The sequence below is a fragment of the Thalassophryne amazonica genome, chromosome 16 (genome assembly GCF_902500255.1).
Source record: "Thalassophryne amazonica chromosome 16, fThaAma1.1, whole genome shotgun sequence".
NCBI classification, from domain to species: domain Eukaryota; kingdom Metazoa; phylum Chordata; class Actinopteri; order Batrachoidiformes; family Batrachoididae; genus Thalassophryne; species Thalassophryne amazonica.
Genome location: NC_047118.1, coordinates 74290742 through 74305577, shown reverse-complemented (window position 1 = coordinate 74305577; position 14836 = coordinate 74290742). Strand labels below are relative to the sequence as shown.

General features: G+C 44.1%; 1 protein-coding gene across 3 annotated transcripts in view; it reads right to left on the bottom strand.

The window, feature by feature from the left end:
- The window catches only part of LOC117527573 (primary amine oxidase, liver isozyme-like), a 73201-nt gene that overhangs the window by 22540 nt on the left and 35825 nt on the right, over positions 1-14836 (bottom strand). For all 3 annotated transcript variants that reach the window (XM_034189975.1, XM_034189977.1, XM_034189974.1), the window contains exon 4: positions 9376-9508. In XM_034189975.1, coding sequence (XP_034045866.1) covers positions 9376-9508 — 133 coding nt within the window. The remainder of the gene's footprint in view (positions 1-9375; positions 9509-14836) is intronic.

Genomic DNA, 14836 nt, shown 5'->3' with positions numbered 1-14836 from the left:
CCAACTATTTATTCTCAAGTCATGTCAGTATGTTTAGCCAATTTCGTTCCACCGGCAGATAGCCAACTATTGGTGTATGTTGATGACATTTTGATTGCCTCTGACACACGAGAAAACTGCATAACTGACACAGTAGCATTATTATGTTTCTTATTTGATAATGGCCACAAAGTGAGTAAAAACAAAGTTCAGTTGTGTAGGGATAAAGTAAAATATTTAGGACATGAATTATCAGCCACAGGGCGCACGATCCTGTCTGACAGGAAGGAAGCAATTTTGCACGCTCCAAAACCACAAACCAAAAAGCAGATGATGTCATTTCTTGGACTGACTAATTACTGCAGGGCATGGATTCCCTGCTATGCAGAATTGACTAGTCCACTTTCTGATTTGATGTACAAGGATGATATTTCAATGTCAACCGTGTTGGAATGGAACAAAGAAGCTGAGGAAGCTTTTGTAAAAGTCAAACAAACATTAGTGTCATCCACAGTTTTGGCACTACCAGATTATAGTAAACCATTCATTCAAACAGTTGATTGTAAGAATAAGTTCATGACTAGTGTTTTGGTTCAAATGTATGGCTCAAAATTGAGGCCAGTTGCCTACTACTCATCTAAATTGGATGCAGTAGCAAGTGCTTTACCACCATGTGTACAGGCTGTTGTTGCAGCCTCTATGGCTGTTCAAAGTAGCAGTAATGTTGTTCTATTCCATCAGCTGACATTGAAGGTTCCACATGCAGTCTCTGCACTTCTGTTGCAGACAAACATGAGCCTTTTGTCCCCAGCAAGACATCTTTCGTGCATGTCCTTGCTATTATCACAACCACACCTTACGGTAGAGCGCTGTACAACATTGAATCCATCCACATTGATACGTTTACCTGAGGATGGTGAGCCGCACAATTGTCTTGATGTAGCTACGGTCTGTACGAAAGCACGCCCAGACCTCCAGGACACACCCATCCCAAACAGTACAATTGTGTATGTGGATGGTTCTTCCACTAAAAACGCTTATGGACAAACACAATCTGGATATGCTGTTGTCACAAATTCAGAAGTATTGGATTCTGCTTCATTGCCATCCTCATTTTCAGCACAAGCAGCTGAATTAGTTGCTTTAACTGCAGCTTGCTATCTGTTTAAAGGTACGGCTGTAACAATTTATACAGACAGCCAGTACGCTTTCAGCACAGTGCATGTGTTTGCAAAACTGTGGGAAGAGCGTGGAATGGTGACATCATCTGGAAAGCCAGTGACTCATGCCACTCTCTTAACTGCACTACTGAAGGCTGTGAAATTGCCTAAACAAATTGCTATATGCAAATGTGCGGCTCACACCAAAGGCTCTGACAGTGTTTCACAAGGAAATGACTTTGCTGACAAAACCGCAAAGGCAGCAACAGCTCTTTCTATTTTTCTCCTATATGACACCCCTCCGGATATGACCACAAAAGAAACCCATATTGCCAAAAAATATGTTTAAATGGGCAGCTATTATGAGCCATGGCGTGACGCATGTCTCATCAGGGGGTATGATATCGCAATTGCAATCTATTTTTTGTCTTTATGGGTTCGATGCATATGCAAAACAGCATTGTAGAGCATGCATGATATGTGCAAAACACAACTCACAAGGCAATTTGAGACCCCAAAGAGGCAAATTTCCAACACCACAATATCCCTTTCAAGTGATTCATATGGATTATATACAGCTGAGTAAACATGAAGGGAAGGAATTTTGTTTAGTCATAATTGATGCCTTCTCAAAATGGGTAGAATTGTTCCCTACAAAACATGCAGATGCACTTACAGTGGCTAAGGCATTGTGCAAAGACATCATTCCACGATTTGGAATACCAGAAACAGTCTATTCAGATAATGGAGCGCATTTTGTTAATACAATAGTGCAATACGTAGGAGAAGCGCTACAGGTCAATCTCAAAAATCATTGTGCTTACCACCCACACAGTGCAGGATTAGTGGAAAGGACAAAGGGCACAATAAAAACAAGATTAAGGAAATGTATAGAAGAGACAAAACGAACCTGGATTGAATGTTGGACCTAGTAAAATTGTATATGAGAATAACACCAACACCATCAGGGTTAACACCATTTGAGATACTTTATGGACGACCATATCGTCTACCAATTTTGACATGGATACTAAAACAGCAGATGAGGAACAAACATTAGCAAATTTTATGAAAAAGACATTAACACAGAAAGAGATAACTTAAACACATTTACTGCCGAATAATTTTGATCTTCCACAGGACGGCCTTCCAGTAGTCTAGCCAGGAGACTGGGTGTTCATCAGAGTGATTAAGAGGAAGAACTGGTCCAGTCCTCGTTGGGAAGGTCCTATACCAAGTGCTGTTAACAACACCAACTGCAGTAAAGATAGAGGAGAGATCAACGTGGATACATCACTGTAAGATACAGCGTGTGTTGGCTGCCTCCACAGTGTAAGGGGAAGTCTGGCTACAAAGGGAGTCTATTTAATTAGCAATAGATTGTCTCAATGCCAGTGAAGCAGGGAGATCCTTGCACTATTAGGTGAGGTGGTTAACAACACTGTATCCTAGCAATCATGACTGAACTACAGCAGACCCCGGAGCGGCGTGCTCAGCGCCGCCGCTACCGGACTGTTGGTAGGGCAGCCGGTTGCGTTGTGATCTTAGTGTGTTTCGTGCTCCTCGGATTCCTGGCCTGGTGGTTGACCCAAGAATTGCAGCTCACTGTGGACCGAGCCAGAGAACAACGCAAGCAACGTCAGAAGAGGTTTATTCATAATGTGAATGAGACAGATGGACACCGTCATATATACCATACTAATTTGTGGTACAGAGATGTTCATTTATTGGCTATGGAATTACGTTACTAATTGTTATGTTTGTTCACAAATACCTATATCCTCAACACACCCAGCTCTGACGGCTAAACCGTACCCTGCTAGGGTGACAGAATGTCTTATCATACGGATGCATAATCAAACTGTATTTCGGGGGCAGTTCTAACACCACTTGCCTCAGTGCAACCACTTATATGATAGGGATTTCAACAGAGGACGTACAAGCGTGCCCAAGTGCTGCTCCATTGACTAGACTGAAGGGAAACGCAAAAATATCATCACGTTAAATTGTCATCACAACGGCCATTCCCAATTTGCTTTTACAGGACAGGGAATAAAACTGTAGGTAAAATTAAGAAACGTCCTAACCAAAACATAATATGTGGATGGTACTTATCTTCATCACATTGGACGGGGATGTAATTATACAGGCTCCTGTCCATGGGGAACGGATGAATCATGTGCTTATGTTAGTAAGTTTTTGCTACCACCTGTAAATGGTACTCCGGTGTATGATGACATCTATTGGCTTTGTGGTTCCAGACTGTACATGAGTCTCCCACCAAATTGGGGTGGTGTGTGTGCACCTACCCAGGTGACTGACCATACATATGTGGTAGGACCTCCACAGAGAAGAATGGCAGCACCAGACGGAGGAGATTGATATACCCAGATGTGTTACCACATGATCACATGTGGGGCTCGGATGTACTAAAGGACCAAAAATTGTGGTCTGTAGGAGATAAAATAGCACATTCATTGTTCCCCTGGATAGGAGTGGGAAAAAATTCATTAATGATTGAAACTCTGAATTATCGATTGGGTCTGTTCATGAATGTAACTGAAAAAATAGTAGCAGCTCAAAACACTGAAATAGATGCTTTACGTACCATGATGAACCTCTTAGTGAAAATCTCAAGAAAGAAGTGCTAAGCTAGGTGATAACTACTACTATATGTTTAACAGGCGATAAACAGGTGGGAAATGTTAAGGATTTTATATATATATATATATGTTATCACTGTTAAACATTTGTACCTTGTCTTCTTTCTGATGAGAACGGTGTTGTGCCGTTTGCACTTAAACCCGAGAATGTACGTGTTATTCAACCTTGTTTTAGCATGCTGGGGTCAATCTGAACTGGGAATGAGGAGCTGGATGTACTTATTATTATTATTATACAACTTGTTTTCGTAGCCGCTAACGACTGGGAGTAAAAGAACTGAAGGTTGAATTTTGACTGATTGTGATGTGATGCTTAGTGTTCCAGGCAGATGCAGAACAGCTGATAACTGCAACAGACGAACGAGATGTGCTGACCTTCGACGATAAGAGTAAAAGAAAGAAACTGTTTTTGCTTACAGCTGCACTTATTGACGTGTGTGTTTATGTTACGGGAAGAAACTTGTCTTGCGTCATTCCCCCACCCTTAGGACAAGTTTTTGTTTATGTGATGAGGGATTCACTAATAAAAAGAGCGGAGCGCAGGCCAGACTTTAGTGTAGCCTTGGTGTACAGCCTGACTGCACTCCGCGCGTAAAATTTGACTTTCTGTCTCACTGGTGTTTCTTGACTCTGTTTGTCTTGTTAAAGGTTTTAAAAATGTTTGGAGGAGAAAATAACCAACAGAAGGCTTCGGCACGAAGCTGCTGGTGGTGGAGCAAAAGCACCTTTGTGTTGAAGTCTCAGAGGACATGCTGTGACATGCCCACCTCTTCCACAATTTCTCGGATAGTCACATGACTGAAAGGTCACCGAAAGCCGTCTGAATCATCCGAATGGTTTCCACCTGGCTATCGCCCACTTTCTGGCAAAATTTGATGTGGCGCTGCTCCAGTCGTTCAAATCTATCAGGTTTTTGCAAAAAATAAAAAGGTCTGATACTTTTCTAACAGACCTCGTATAGAGAAGATTCGTCCCATCCTGTCTATGGCTGATGCTGAGACCCTGATCCATGCGTTTATCTCTTCTAGATTGGACTACTGCAATGTTCTATTTTCTGGTTTACTGCAGTCCAGCATTAGGGCTCTCCAAGTGATTCAAAATGCTGCAGCCAGACCTTTGACATGAAGCAGAAAGTTCGACCACATTACACCCATTTTGGCATCCCTTCACTGGTTTCCTGTCCCAGTGAGATCAGATTTTAAGGTTCTGCTACAAGCCTATAAAATTGTTCACAGACTGGCACCTCCCTACCTAACTGACCTAATTAAACTTTACGTACCGGCCTGGGCTTTGCGTTCTCAGGGTGCAGGACTACTTTGTGTCCCAGGGTGAATAAGAAGTCTGTGGGTCACAGAGCTTTCTCTTATCGTGCCCCTGTTCTGTGGAATGATCTCCTTGCAGTAATAAAACAGTCAGATTCTGTGGAGACTTTCAAGTCCAGACTTAAGACGCACTTATTTTCTCTTTCGTATGGCTAGCATACTGAGGGACAAGAACAAACTGTGAGGCTTGTAAAGCACCAGGTGATGAACTGCAAATCAAGAACAGGTGTGAGGTGAAACTTCCAGAACTAGGGTTTGGCCAGACAGAGAGGAACGCCCACCACCAAGAACCCAGAGAGAGAGACAAGAAAGAGCAGTCTAAATGGGCCACTGCACATTTAGACGTGCGTGGTCCGGCCCTCCCATATTTATAGAGATTATGGAAATACAGTGTTCTCGCTGCTGTCAACATGAGGAAAGTCCGTGATCGGTGAAGCTACAGCATTTAATCAGCGCAGCTGTAGAACCACTTCCTGAATTTGTGTCAAAATAAAAGTTGAAAAGTTGTAGTGTTTCATACACGGCGCAGTCTTATTCTAGGTTTCAGTTTTGTTTCCGTTTGATCACACAACGGTGACTTACATCGAGCACAATGATTGACATGACCAACAGCCAATGACAATTGGGGAAGCATACAGGGTGGCCAATCAGATTGCAGGAAGAGCAGGCAGCCGCTCCCGCCCCTGTGAATGGACTGACTCCTCTGCGCCTGGACTTCTCTCCACTCTTCTACTGACTCAGGGGCGGATCTACTGGGGTGGCATGGGGTGGCAACTGCCACCCTAAAAATAGCTCTTGCCACCCCAGTTGCCACCCCAATCAGAAGTGGGTGACATTTTTTTCAAAAAAGGGACCTCGCGAATGACTTTAACCGGTGAAAACTGTGCTCTCTGAGCGCCCTTGAATGCAGCACAAGCTGCGCTTTGCGCTTAGGTCTCACCGTTAGGTGTGTTTCTGTGAGTCTTCAGCTCAGGTAAGACTCATACAGCTTCTCTGCTGTTATTTGATTAAATATGTTGTTTTATACTATAGTGGTGCAGCTTAGCTAAAGGGCAATTCTATGGTAACGGAATTACAACTGCAGCAAAATCTGGACATACTGCATCTAACAACTACAGATTAGGTCAGATTGTAATTCCGTTACCGTTGAATTGCCCTATAATTTCCATAACAATCATTCAGTTTGTGAGAAAAGCATGAAATTTGGCACAAATATTCTGAATTAACTAATATTTATTTTCAGATATGGAGGCATCCTGGAGCTGACCTCTAATGAGCTACAGGGGTCAATAAAGAATTACACAGGGGTCAAACTTTAACAATGCTCCAATCATATTGAAAAGTATACCACATTATTTATGGAGTTATGGGGTAAAAACAGCAAATATGGTGACATAGGTCAGTTTCAGTTTGTACAGGGGTCAAACGTTAAACTTGCTCCAATTTTGGTAAAAAATTATGCAAATTATTAGTTTAGTTAATAGTATTTTAAAAAGGAATAGTTTGCACCATCTATCACGCTAAGTTATGTTCCTGTTAATGCTAGAATAGAATTTAAAATTCTTCTTCTTACTTATAAGGTTTTGAATAATCAGGTCCCATCTTATCTTAGGGACCTCGTAGTACCATATTACCCCATTAGAGCGCTTCGCTCTCAGACTGTGGGCTTACTTGTAGTTCCTAGGGTTTGTAAGAGTAGAATGGGAGGCAGAGCCTTCAGCTTTCAGGCTCCTCTCCTGTGGAACCAGCTCCCAATTCAGATCAGGGAGACAGATACCCTCTCTACTTTTAAGATTAGGCTTAAAACTTTCCTTTTCGCTAAGGCTTATAGTTAGGGCTGGATCGGGTGACCCTGGACCATCCCTTGGTTATGTTGCTTTAGACGTAGACTGTGGGGGGGTTCCCATGATGCACTGTTTCTTTCTCTTTTTGCTCCGTATGCATCACTCTGCATTTAATCATTAGTGATCGATCTCTTTTTCCTGGTTCTTTCCCTCAGCCCCAACCAGTCTCAGCAGAAGACTGCCCCTCCCTGAGCCTGGTTCTGCTGGAGGTTTCTTCCTGTTAAAAGGGAGTTTTTCCTTCCCACTGTGGCCAAGTGCTTGCTCATAGGGGGTCGTTTGGACCGTTGGGGTTTTTCATAATTATTGTATGGCCTTGCCTTGCAGTGTGGAGCGCCTTGGGGCAACTGTTTGTTGTGATTTGGCGCTATATAAGAAAAAAGTTGATTGATTGATTGATTGACATGTCATAGAATCCAATGGACGTCAACCTTGTTTGACCTTTACTTTGGAGACCAAGCATTCGACATAGTCAAAACTATTCCATTTATTAATCCAATTCACTCAACCAATAATTTGCATCACTTTTTACCAAAACTGAAGTAACTTTAACTTTCACCCTTGTACAAACTGAAACTGACCTTTGTCACCATTTTTGCTGTTTTTACCCCATAACTCCAGAACATTCAGTCATGGATAGCCCAAACTATACATTTTTGGAATCCTTATGATCACACAAATAGTGTGGTATAGTTTTCAACATGATTGGAGAATTTTTATATTTTGACCCCTGTGTAATTCTTTATTGACCCCTGTAGCTCATTAGAGGTCACCTCCAGGATGTCTCCATATCTGAAAATAAACATTAAATTTAGAATATGTGTGCCACATTTCATGCTTTTATCACAAACTGAACAATTGTTTTGGTTATCTGCTGCACTACTACAGCAGTGTTCATTTTGTGATCATAAAAACACAATTTACAGATCTATGACGCCCATTGGAGCACTTGAAATTACCATTCCACTCACGCATTTTTTACACACATTGTTTATAGTTTTTTCTATATTGGTCTGCAAAAATGTTGTTTTAACGTTACATGAAAATTGGTCCGTGGCGCAAAAAGCTTGCGGGCCGCTGCTCTAGGCTATATGAAACTTGGACTCGTGACGCTATAATCCAGATTCCTGACCTATAATAGCATAATACATAAACATTACATTGCCACCCCACATAATAGTGCCTGTCCCTGCTTGCCACCCCATGAATTTATCTCTAGATCCGCCCCTGTACTGACTACAAGGTTGGAATCGATTTTATCTTAATTAACTGTGCTTTACTTTTGTTAGTCTTTACATGCAACAGCTACGGACTTCAGCTCCTTAATTTGCTGCTGTGTGAATCCTAGCAGTGGTTAGCTTCTTGTTAGCATTATATAGCATAATCATTATAGAACTCTCTCTCTCTCTTTCTCTCTCTCTCTCTCACTCACACACACACACACACACACACACACATTACCTTTCGCTCTCTCTCTCTCTCTCACACACACTTTGGAGACACAAAAGCTTTTTTCCGCTTGTGTGCTTTTGCTTCCGTTTTGTACTATGATCAAGGTGAAATGACAGTGAAAGTGTGTGTTTAGGTGTGTGTTCATGATATTTAGGTGTATAGTATTTGTTCATTGGGGGTTCGGTATGGACGGGTGGGTGTGCGTGTTTGGGGGTGGATTCGTCGGGCCAATAGTGGGCTGGTCCAGAGGAAAAATGCCAGGGCCGAAATCTGTTCCCAGTCCGACCCTGGTGCTAACCACGAAAACACACTGCTGCCCAGAGAATTTTCAGATATTTTACATGTGCCATTTTAGAACTGAAGTTACCAAAACCGCTGAAGATGTTCGACCCTAAACCTTTATATTTTCAGGTGCATCTCTGAAGCCACGGTCACATTAGCTACAAATGACAGTGACATGCACTTGGCTGTTCCCAGGACATGCACATAAACATCTCCATAAAATCTCTTTCAGAGGTGTTATGTGGTTACAAAAACAGAGGATTTAGATTCAAAAGTGTTTATTTCTTGGTAACTTTTACAAAACATGAGAATATATATTAGATTTACACAGAAACCCAGCTGTTTCAGAGCGTTTTCCGCCATGTTGGATTATTTTGTTCAAGCTCACAACCAGCTGACGTTATGTTGTCTGTTCACTCTGATTGGCTGTCGCCGTTTCACGTTGCTCAGTATTTGCATAAGATACACTTCATGTCTATTTTGGCCCCACCTAAGTGACTGCAGAGCAACTGTTGTTTCTTCCCACTGCCCACTCTGATTGAACATGAATGGCAAGCATTCACTTTGCCTATGTCGCTTGTAGCTAATGTAGCTAATGTAGCTGATGTAGCCGTAGCTTAACAGATGAGGTGTCGGGAGTCTGTGCTCTACTGAGTGTCCTTCGAGTGGAACAAACCTCGCCCTGGATGTTCTCATTGTCCTCGATGAACTTGCTGAAGTCGACTGCTGGACTCCACATCTCGTTCTGACTGTACAAACTGCTGCTCGTCTGTTCAAAGTCTTTATGTTTGGTCACGGCAACTTTATATCTTGTAACAGAAAAACAAACAAACAGTGAGAGTGAGAGAAAATTGTTATGAGTTATAGATTTCTCAAAAACCTCCATGACCACGAATTTCTATTTAATCCACTAGATGGCGGATGCAGCCTGTGAGCTGTTGCTAGCAGCCGCCATCTTGCTTAGCATTGTTCTGCGTCGTCAGGCATTAGATTAAGTAGAAATTGATGATGTGCTGAGTTAAACTTGGGATAAAGTGATCTGAAAATGCTGTTTTGTGCAGCGTTCAGGTTTAGTGGCCAGCTGACAAAGGAGAAAAATAAAGAAAAAAATAATAATAAATTGTGGCATGAGCTTTCGTAAGCGTATATTACATGTAATATAAATGATGTGGAGGAAATGACTAAAATTGCTGAATAAAGATTAGAAAATGATTTTTTTTTTTTTTTTTTTGTCGATCTGTATTCTGTAAAGTAGTGTCTTCAGTTTTACTGACTGAATGCTTTGTCATGATAAATATCACACCATTCATTTAGCGATTCAATGAGAAGTCTCTCAATTTCTCTCAATTTGGTGGGTCACATGACAGTCGCTTTGACATTGTATATTCTACTGATATAAGAATATACAACCCCAATTCCAATGAAGTTGGGGCATTGTGTAAAATGTAAATAAAAACAGAATACAATGGTTTGCAAATCCTCATAAACCTATATTCAATTGAATACACCACAAAGACAAGATATTTAATGTTCAAATTGATAAACTTTGTTGTTTTTGTGCAAATATTTGCTCATTTTGAAATGGATGCCTACAACATGTTTCAAAAAAGTTGGAACGGGGCAACAAAAAACTGGGAAAGTTGATGAATGCTCAAAGAACACCTAATTGGAAACAGGCGAGTGTCATGATTGGGTATAAAAGGAGCATCCCCAAAAGGCTCAGCCGTTCACAAGCAAAGATGGGGTGAGGGTCACCACTTTGCGAACAACTGCGTGAAAAAATAGTCCAACAGTTTAAGAACAATGTTTCTCAACATTCAATTGCAAGGAATTTAGGGATTCCATCATCTACAGTCCATAATATAATCAGAAGATTCAGAGAATCTGGAGAACTTTCTACACATAAGCAGCAAGGCTGAAAACCAACACTGAATGCCCGTGACCTCCCATCCCTCAGGCGGCACTGCATTAAAAACCGACATCATTGTGTAAAGGATCTTACCGCGTGGGCTCAGGAACACTTCAGAAAACCATTGTCAGCTAATACAGTTCATCGCTGCATCTACAAGTGCAAGTTAAAACTCTACCATGCAAAGCGAAAGTCATACATCAACAACATCCAGAAATGCCGCCGCCTTCTCTGGGCGCGAGCTCATTTGAAATGGACAGACACAAAGTGGAAAAGTGTGCTGTGGTCTGATGAGTCCACATTTCAAATTGTTTTTGGAAATCATGGACATCATGTCCTTCAGACAAAAGAGGAAAAAGACCATCCAGATTCTTACCAGTGCAAAGTTCAAAAGCCAGCATCTGTGATGGTATGGAGGTGTGTTAGTGCCCATGGCATGGGCAACTTACACATCTGTGATGGCACCATCAATGCTGAAAGGTACATCCAGGTTTTGGAGCAACACATGCTGCCATCCAAGCAACATCTTTTTCAGGGACGTCCTGTTGTGGGCTGGGGTGTTTGGCTGGCTTGGTTTTTGTTTTCTGTTTCTCCCACCAGGTGGTATGCATTCAGGACTGAGTGGCTGAGCATTAGGATCTCACCCTGAACACCTGAGGCTTGTTTTCACATGCAGGTCATCAGGACTCACAGCTGTGGTGTATTTTGTCTTAATCAGAGATTGCTGCATTTAAACCTTGAATGCACAGTGTGTGATTGCCAGAGACTCGACCTTGTGAGCAGACGTGTGAGATCGACGTCAGGAGAACAATCTCACCATCACGGACGCAGAGACTGCTCCAGGTTTGACGCCACAGTCTGTGAAGGAGGATTGGGTGAGGTCTCACGCTCTTCAGCACACTTCCTGAGGTAATTCGGTTTTTGGTGACTTTTATGAAGTAATGACAGTGGATTTGGTGTCCCTCACACCTTGTGTTAGTGAGCTGTCACGTTATGCTAATTGTCTAATCAGCTTCTGCTGCAGTGGAGCTTTGAACTGAGTTGTTCCGTGCCTGCAGGGTAAGAAGCTGATGTATAGATTTAAGCCAGGAAGTGTTTGCTGATTGCGTGCACCTTTGAGTTGTGTCTCTCTGTGTGGAGTTGGACTCACCTCATGTTTTCTTTCTTCACAGACTTGGTTTGTCGCGGCCACCTGGGGGGGTGTTGGCGGGGTCCCTGGGTCCGAACTGCTGTGGCTCCGGACCGTTTGCGCTGTTGAGAGCGCGCCGTGTTTCTACCTCACCAGACCGCGGACTTTTTGGTTGTTTAGCACTACACACTGTTATGTTTATTAAATTCTGTTATCCTTTAAACCGTGCTCTGCTTATTTTATGCTGGGTCCTTTCAAACGCTGGGTCGGTGCTCCGACCGCGTCCGAAACACAACAGTAGTCTCTGGCCATTTAACAATGGACCAGCGGAAGCAGAGACGGTATTCTTGCCGGGAAGGCTGCAGCAGATGTTGGAGTTGATCCGGGATCAGTTGCGGGTGCTCTCCGCCCGGGTTGTGCGCGTTGGTGCGCGCATGGCGGAGTTCACAGCTTGGGTCGCGTCGCACCCCGCTGTTACGGCTGTAGCCCTGTCTCCTCCCGTGCAGCAGGCTCCGATGCCTGTTGTAGCAGCCCCGGTGGTATTTAGTTTGCACTTTAAGCTGTTTGTTATAACCTGCTGTCATTTACAGCAGTGTGAATTTTTTACTGTTACCACGGGGATTTTCTTATTTGGCACTTTGGCTCCCTCTGTTGGTGACAGAGTCACATTACCGTCCAGGTTCACAATGTTTTTCCATTCTTTGCACTTGACGATGTAGGCCAATGTTAGTTTTTATTGGTCTATTATCTGTTTCTTGTTTTAGTATGAGGTGTTTTTATCAGGGGTTAATTTGTTGTTTTTGTGGGTTTTAAAGCACTGTCTGTGGTCTGGTGGAGTTGAAAATGCAGGCTGTCTGGAGCATAGTTTGACCCAGGTGACTTTATGTTTGTCTGTTGATCTTTTTTTATTTCTTTTGGTTTCACCTCCCAGGGTTTGATGGGACGGTCCTCTGGGGGGTGATGGGGGGGTAATTGGGTTGTTTTTCTTTTTTCTTTTTTTTTGTTTTTGTTGTTCCCTCTCTTCTCCTCTGGCTCCAGCCGTGTGAGCCGTACGTTGTCGGCGTTGCTGGAGTGGTGCAGTTTGGTTATGCTGGGCATTTCCTGGGTAACCTCTGCACCCGGGAGGGGGGGGGGGGGGGGGGGTTGGGGTATTTTTTTTTTTTTACTTCCCTGTCTTCTCCTCTGGCCCCAGCCGTGTGAGCCGTAGGTTGTCGGCATTGCTGGGGTGGTGCAGTTTGGTTGTGCTGGGCGTTTCCCAGGTGACCTCTGCATCCGGGAAGGGGGGGGGGGGGTTCGGGGTGTTTTTTTTTGTTGATTCCCTGTTCCACCTCCGGCTTCAGCGCGCCTTTGCGCCGTATGCCATTGGCGTAGCTGAGGTTAGGGGCAGTGGAATATACCCACAGCCGGTGGCTGATTTAAAAGTCGGAGGGGTGGTGCCGTCTTGTGCCGTACACCATTACCGCTGTTCCACTCCTCCCGGTTGACTTTTGGGGTATAGTCGTGGTTGGTGACACTGGACGTACTTCCAGTTTCCACTGCGCTGAGGGGGTGGGGTTGGGGTTGTTTTGTTTGTATGTTTTTTTTTCCCCAGTTTCCGCCCTCAGGGTGTGACTGTGGTGTCCTCTGGGGGGGAAAGGGCGGTGGGTCCATCTAGCCGTAGACGGCCGGGGCTGGGTCTGTTAGTCATGAGGGGGGGCGTCTCCTGGGGTTTGATGGAACGGTCCTCTGGGAGGCGCTGGGAGTCCCCGTGGGTGACTTTGGATCCCAGAGGGACCTCGGCTGTGGTTATTACTCCTGGAGCTGGCGGGATGTCCTCTGGGGGGTGTTGGTCCCTACATGTCGTCCGGGGGGGGGGATGTTAGCGTTTTTTTTTTTTTTTTTGCAAGCTTAAGTTTGGTTTGTGTTTTTTCTTTCTCCTCTTCCCAGGGTTTGATGAGACGGTCCTCTGGGGAGGGGGGGTTGGTATGGTTGTTTGTGTTTGTCTTTTTTTTTTTGTTTTATGACTAAGCAGACTTTAACACACAGTCGGAAGAAGGCTGAGTGCACAGGTTCAAGAACTCCTGGCCAAAATTATGCAAAGTGAACAACTAAAGCAAGAGTCGACAGGAATGAACGCAAAGGTGGAGACTCTAACAGGTTTGCTAAATGAAACAGAGGGCAAGACCATTAAAGTCAACAAAGGATGTCTCTGCACTGGAGTGTCAGCTGCGAAGCAGTCTGCTGCAGACAGGCTCAGGGTGGGAAAGGATGAGCTCCAGGATGAGAGTGATGGTCTTGGCACGGAGTTCCCTGTTGACAGAGAAGAGGCGGCTGGAAGCGTGCGTTATCCAGCTGAGGGAAGAGCTGGAGAGGCTCAACATTGAGATGATCAATGACTGCATGAAGAAATTAACATTGCAGGTGGAGCAGCTGATGATGGAGCTGTCGTCAGAGCACAGTAACGCACAGCTCCTGGAGACGGGCCTTTCCCAGCTGGATCGTCAGCACAAGGAGCCGAAACTGAAGCTGCAGGAGGTGTTTTTTGTTCCCAGCCAACATTCCAGCCATGGTCCCTGGAGGGGGGCTTTGTTTTTTCTGGCCCAGGTCCATGTGGTCGCCGGGAGGCTTCCCGTGAGGGTGGGGTACTGTTGTGGGCTGGGGTGTTTGGCTGGCTTGGTTTTTGTTTTCTGTTTCTCCCACCAGGTGGTATGCATTAGGACCTCACCCTGAACACCTGAGGCTTGTTTTCACATGCAGGTCATCAGGACTCACAGCTGTGGTGTATTTTGTCTTAATCAGAGATTGCTGCATTTAAACCTTGAATGCACAGTGTGTGATTGCCAGAGAGACTTGACCTTGTGAGCAGACGTGTGAGATCGACGTCAGGAGAACAATCTCACCATCACGGACGCAGAGACCGCTCCAGGTTTGACGCCACAGTCTGTGAAGGAGGATTGGGTGAGGTCTCACGCTCTTCAGCACACTTCCTGAGGTAATTCGGTTTTTGGTGACTTTTATGAAGTAATGACAGTGGATTTGGTGTCCCTCACACCTTGTGTTAGTGAGCTGTCACGTTATGCTAATTGTCTAATCAGCTTCTGCTGCAGTGGAGATTTGAAC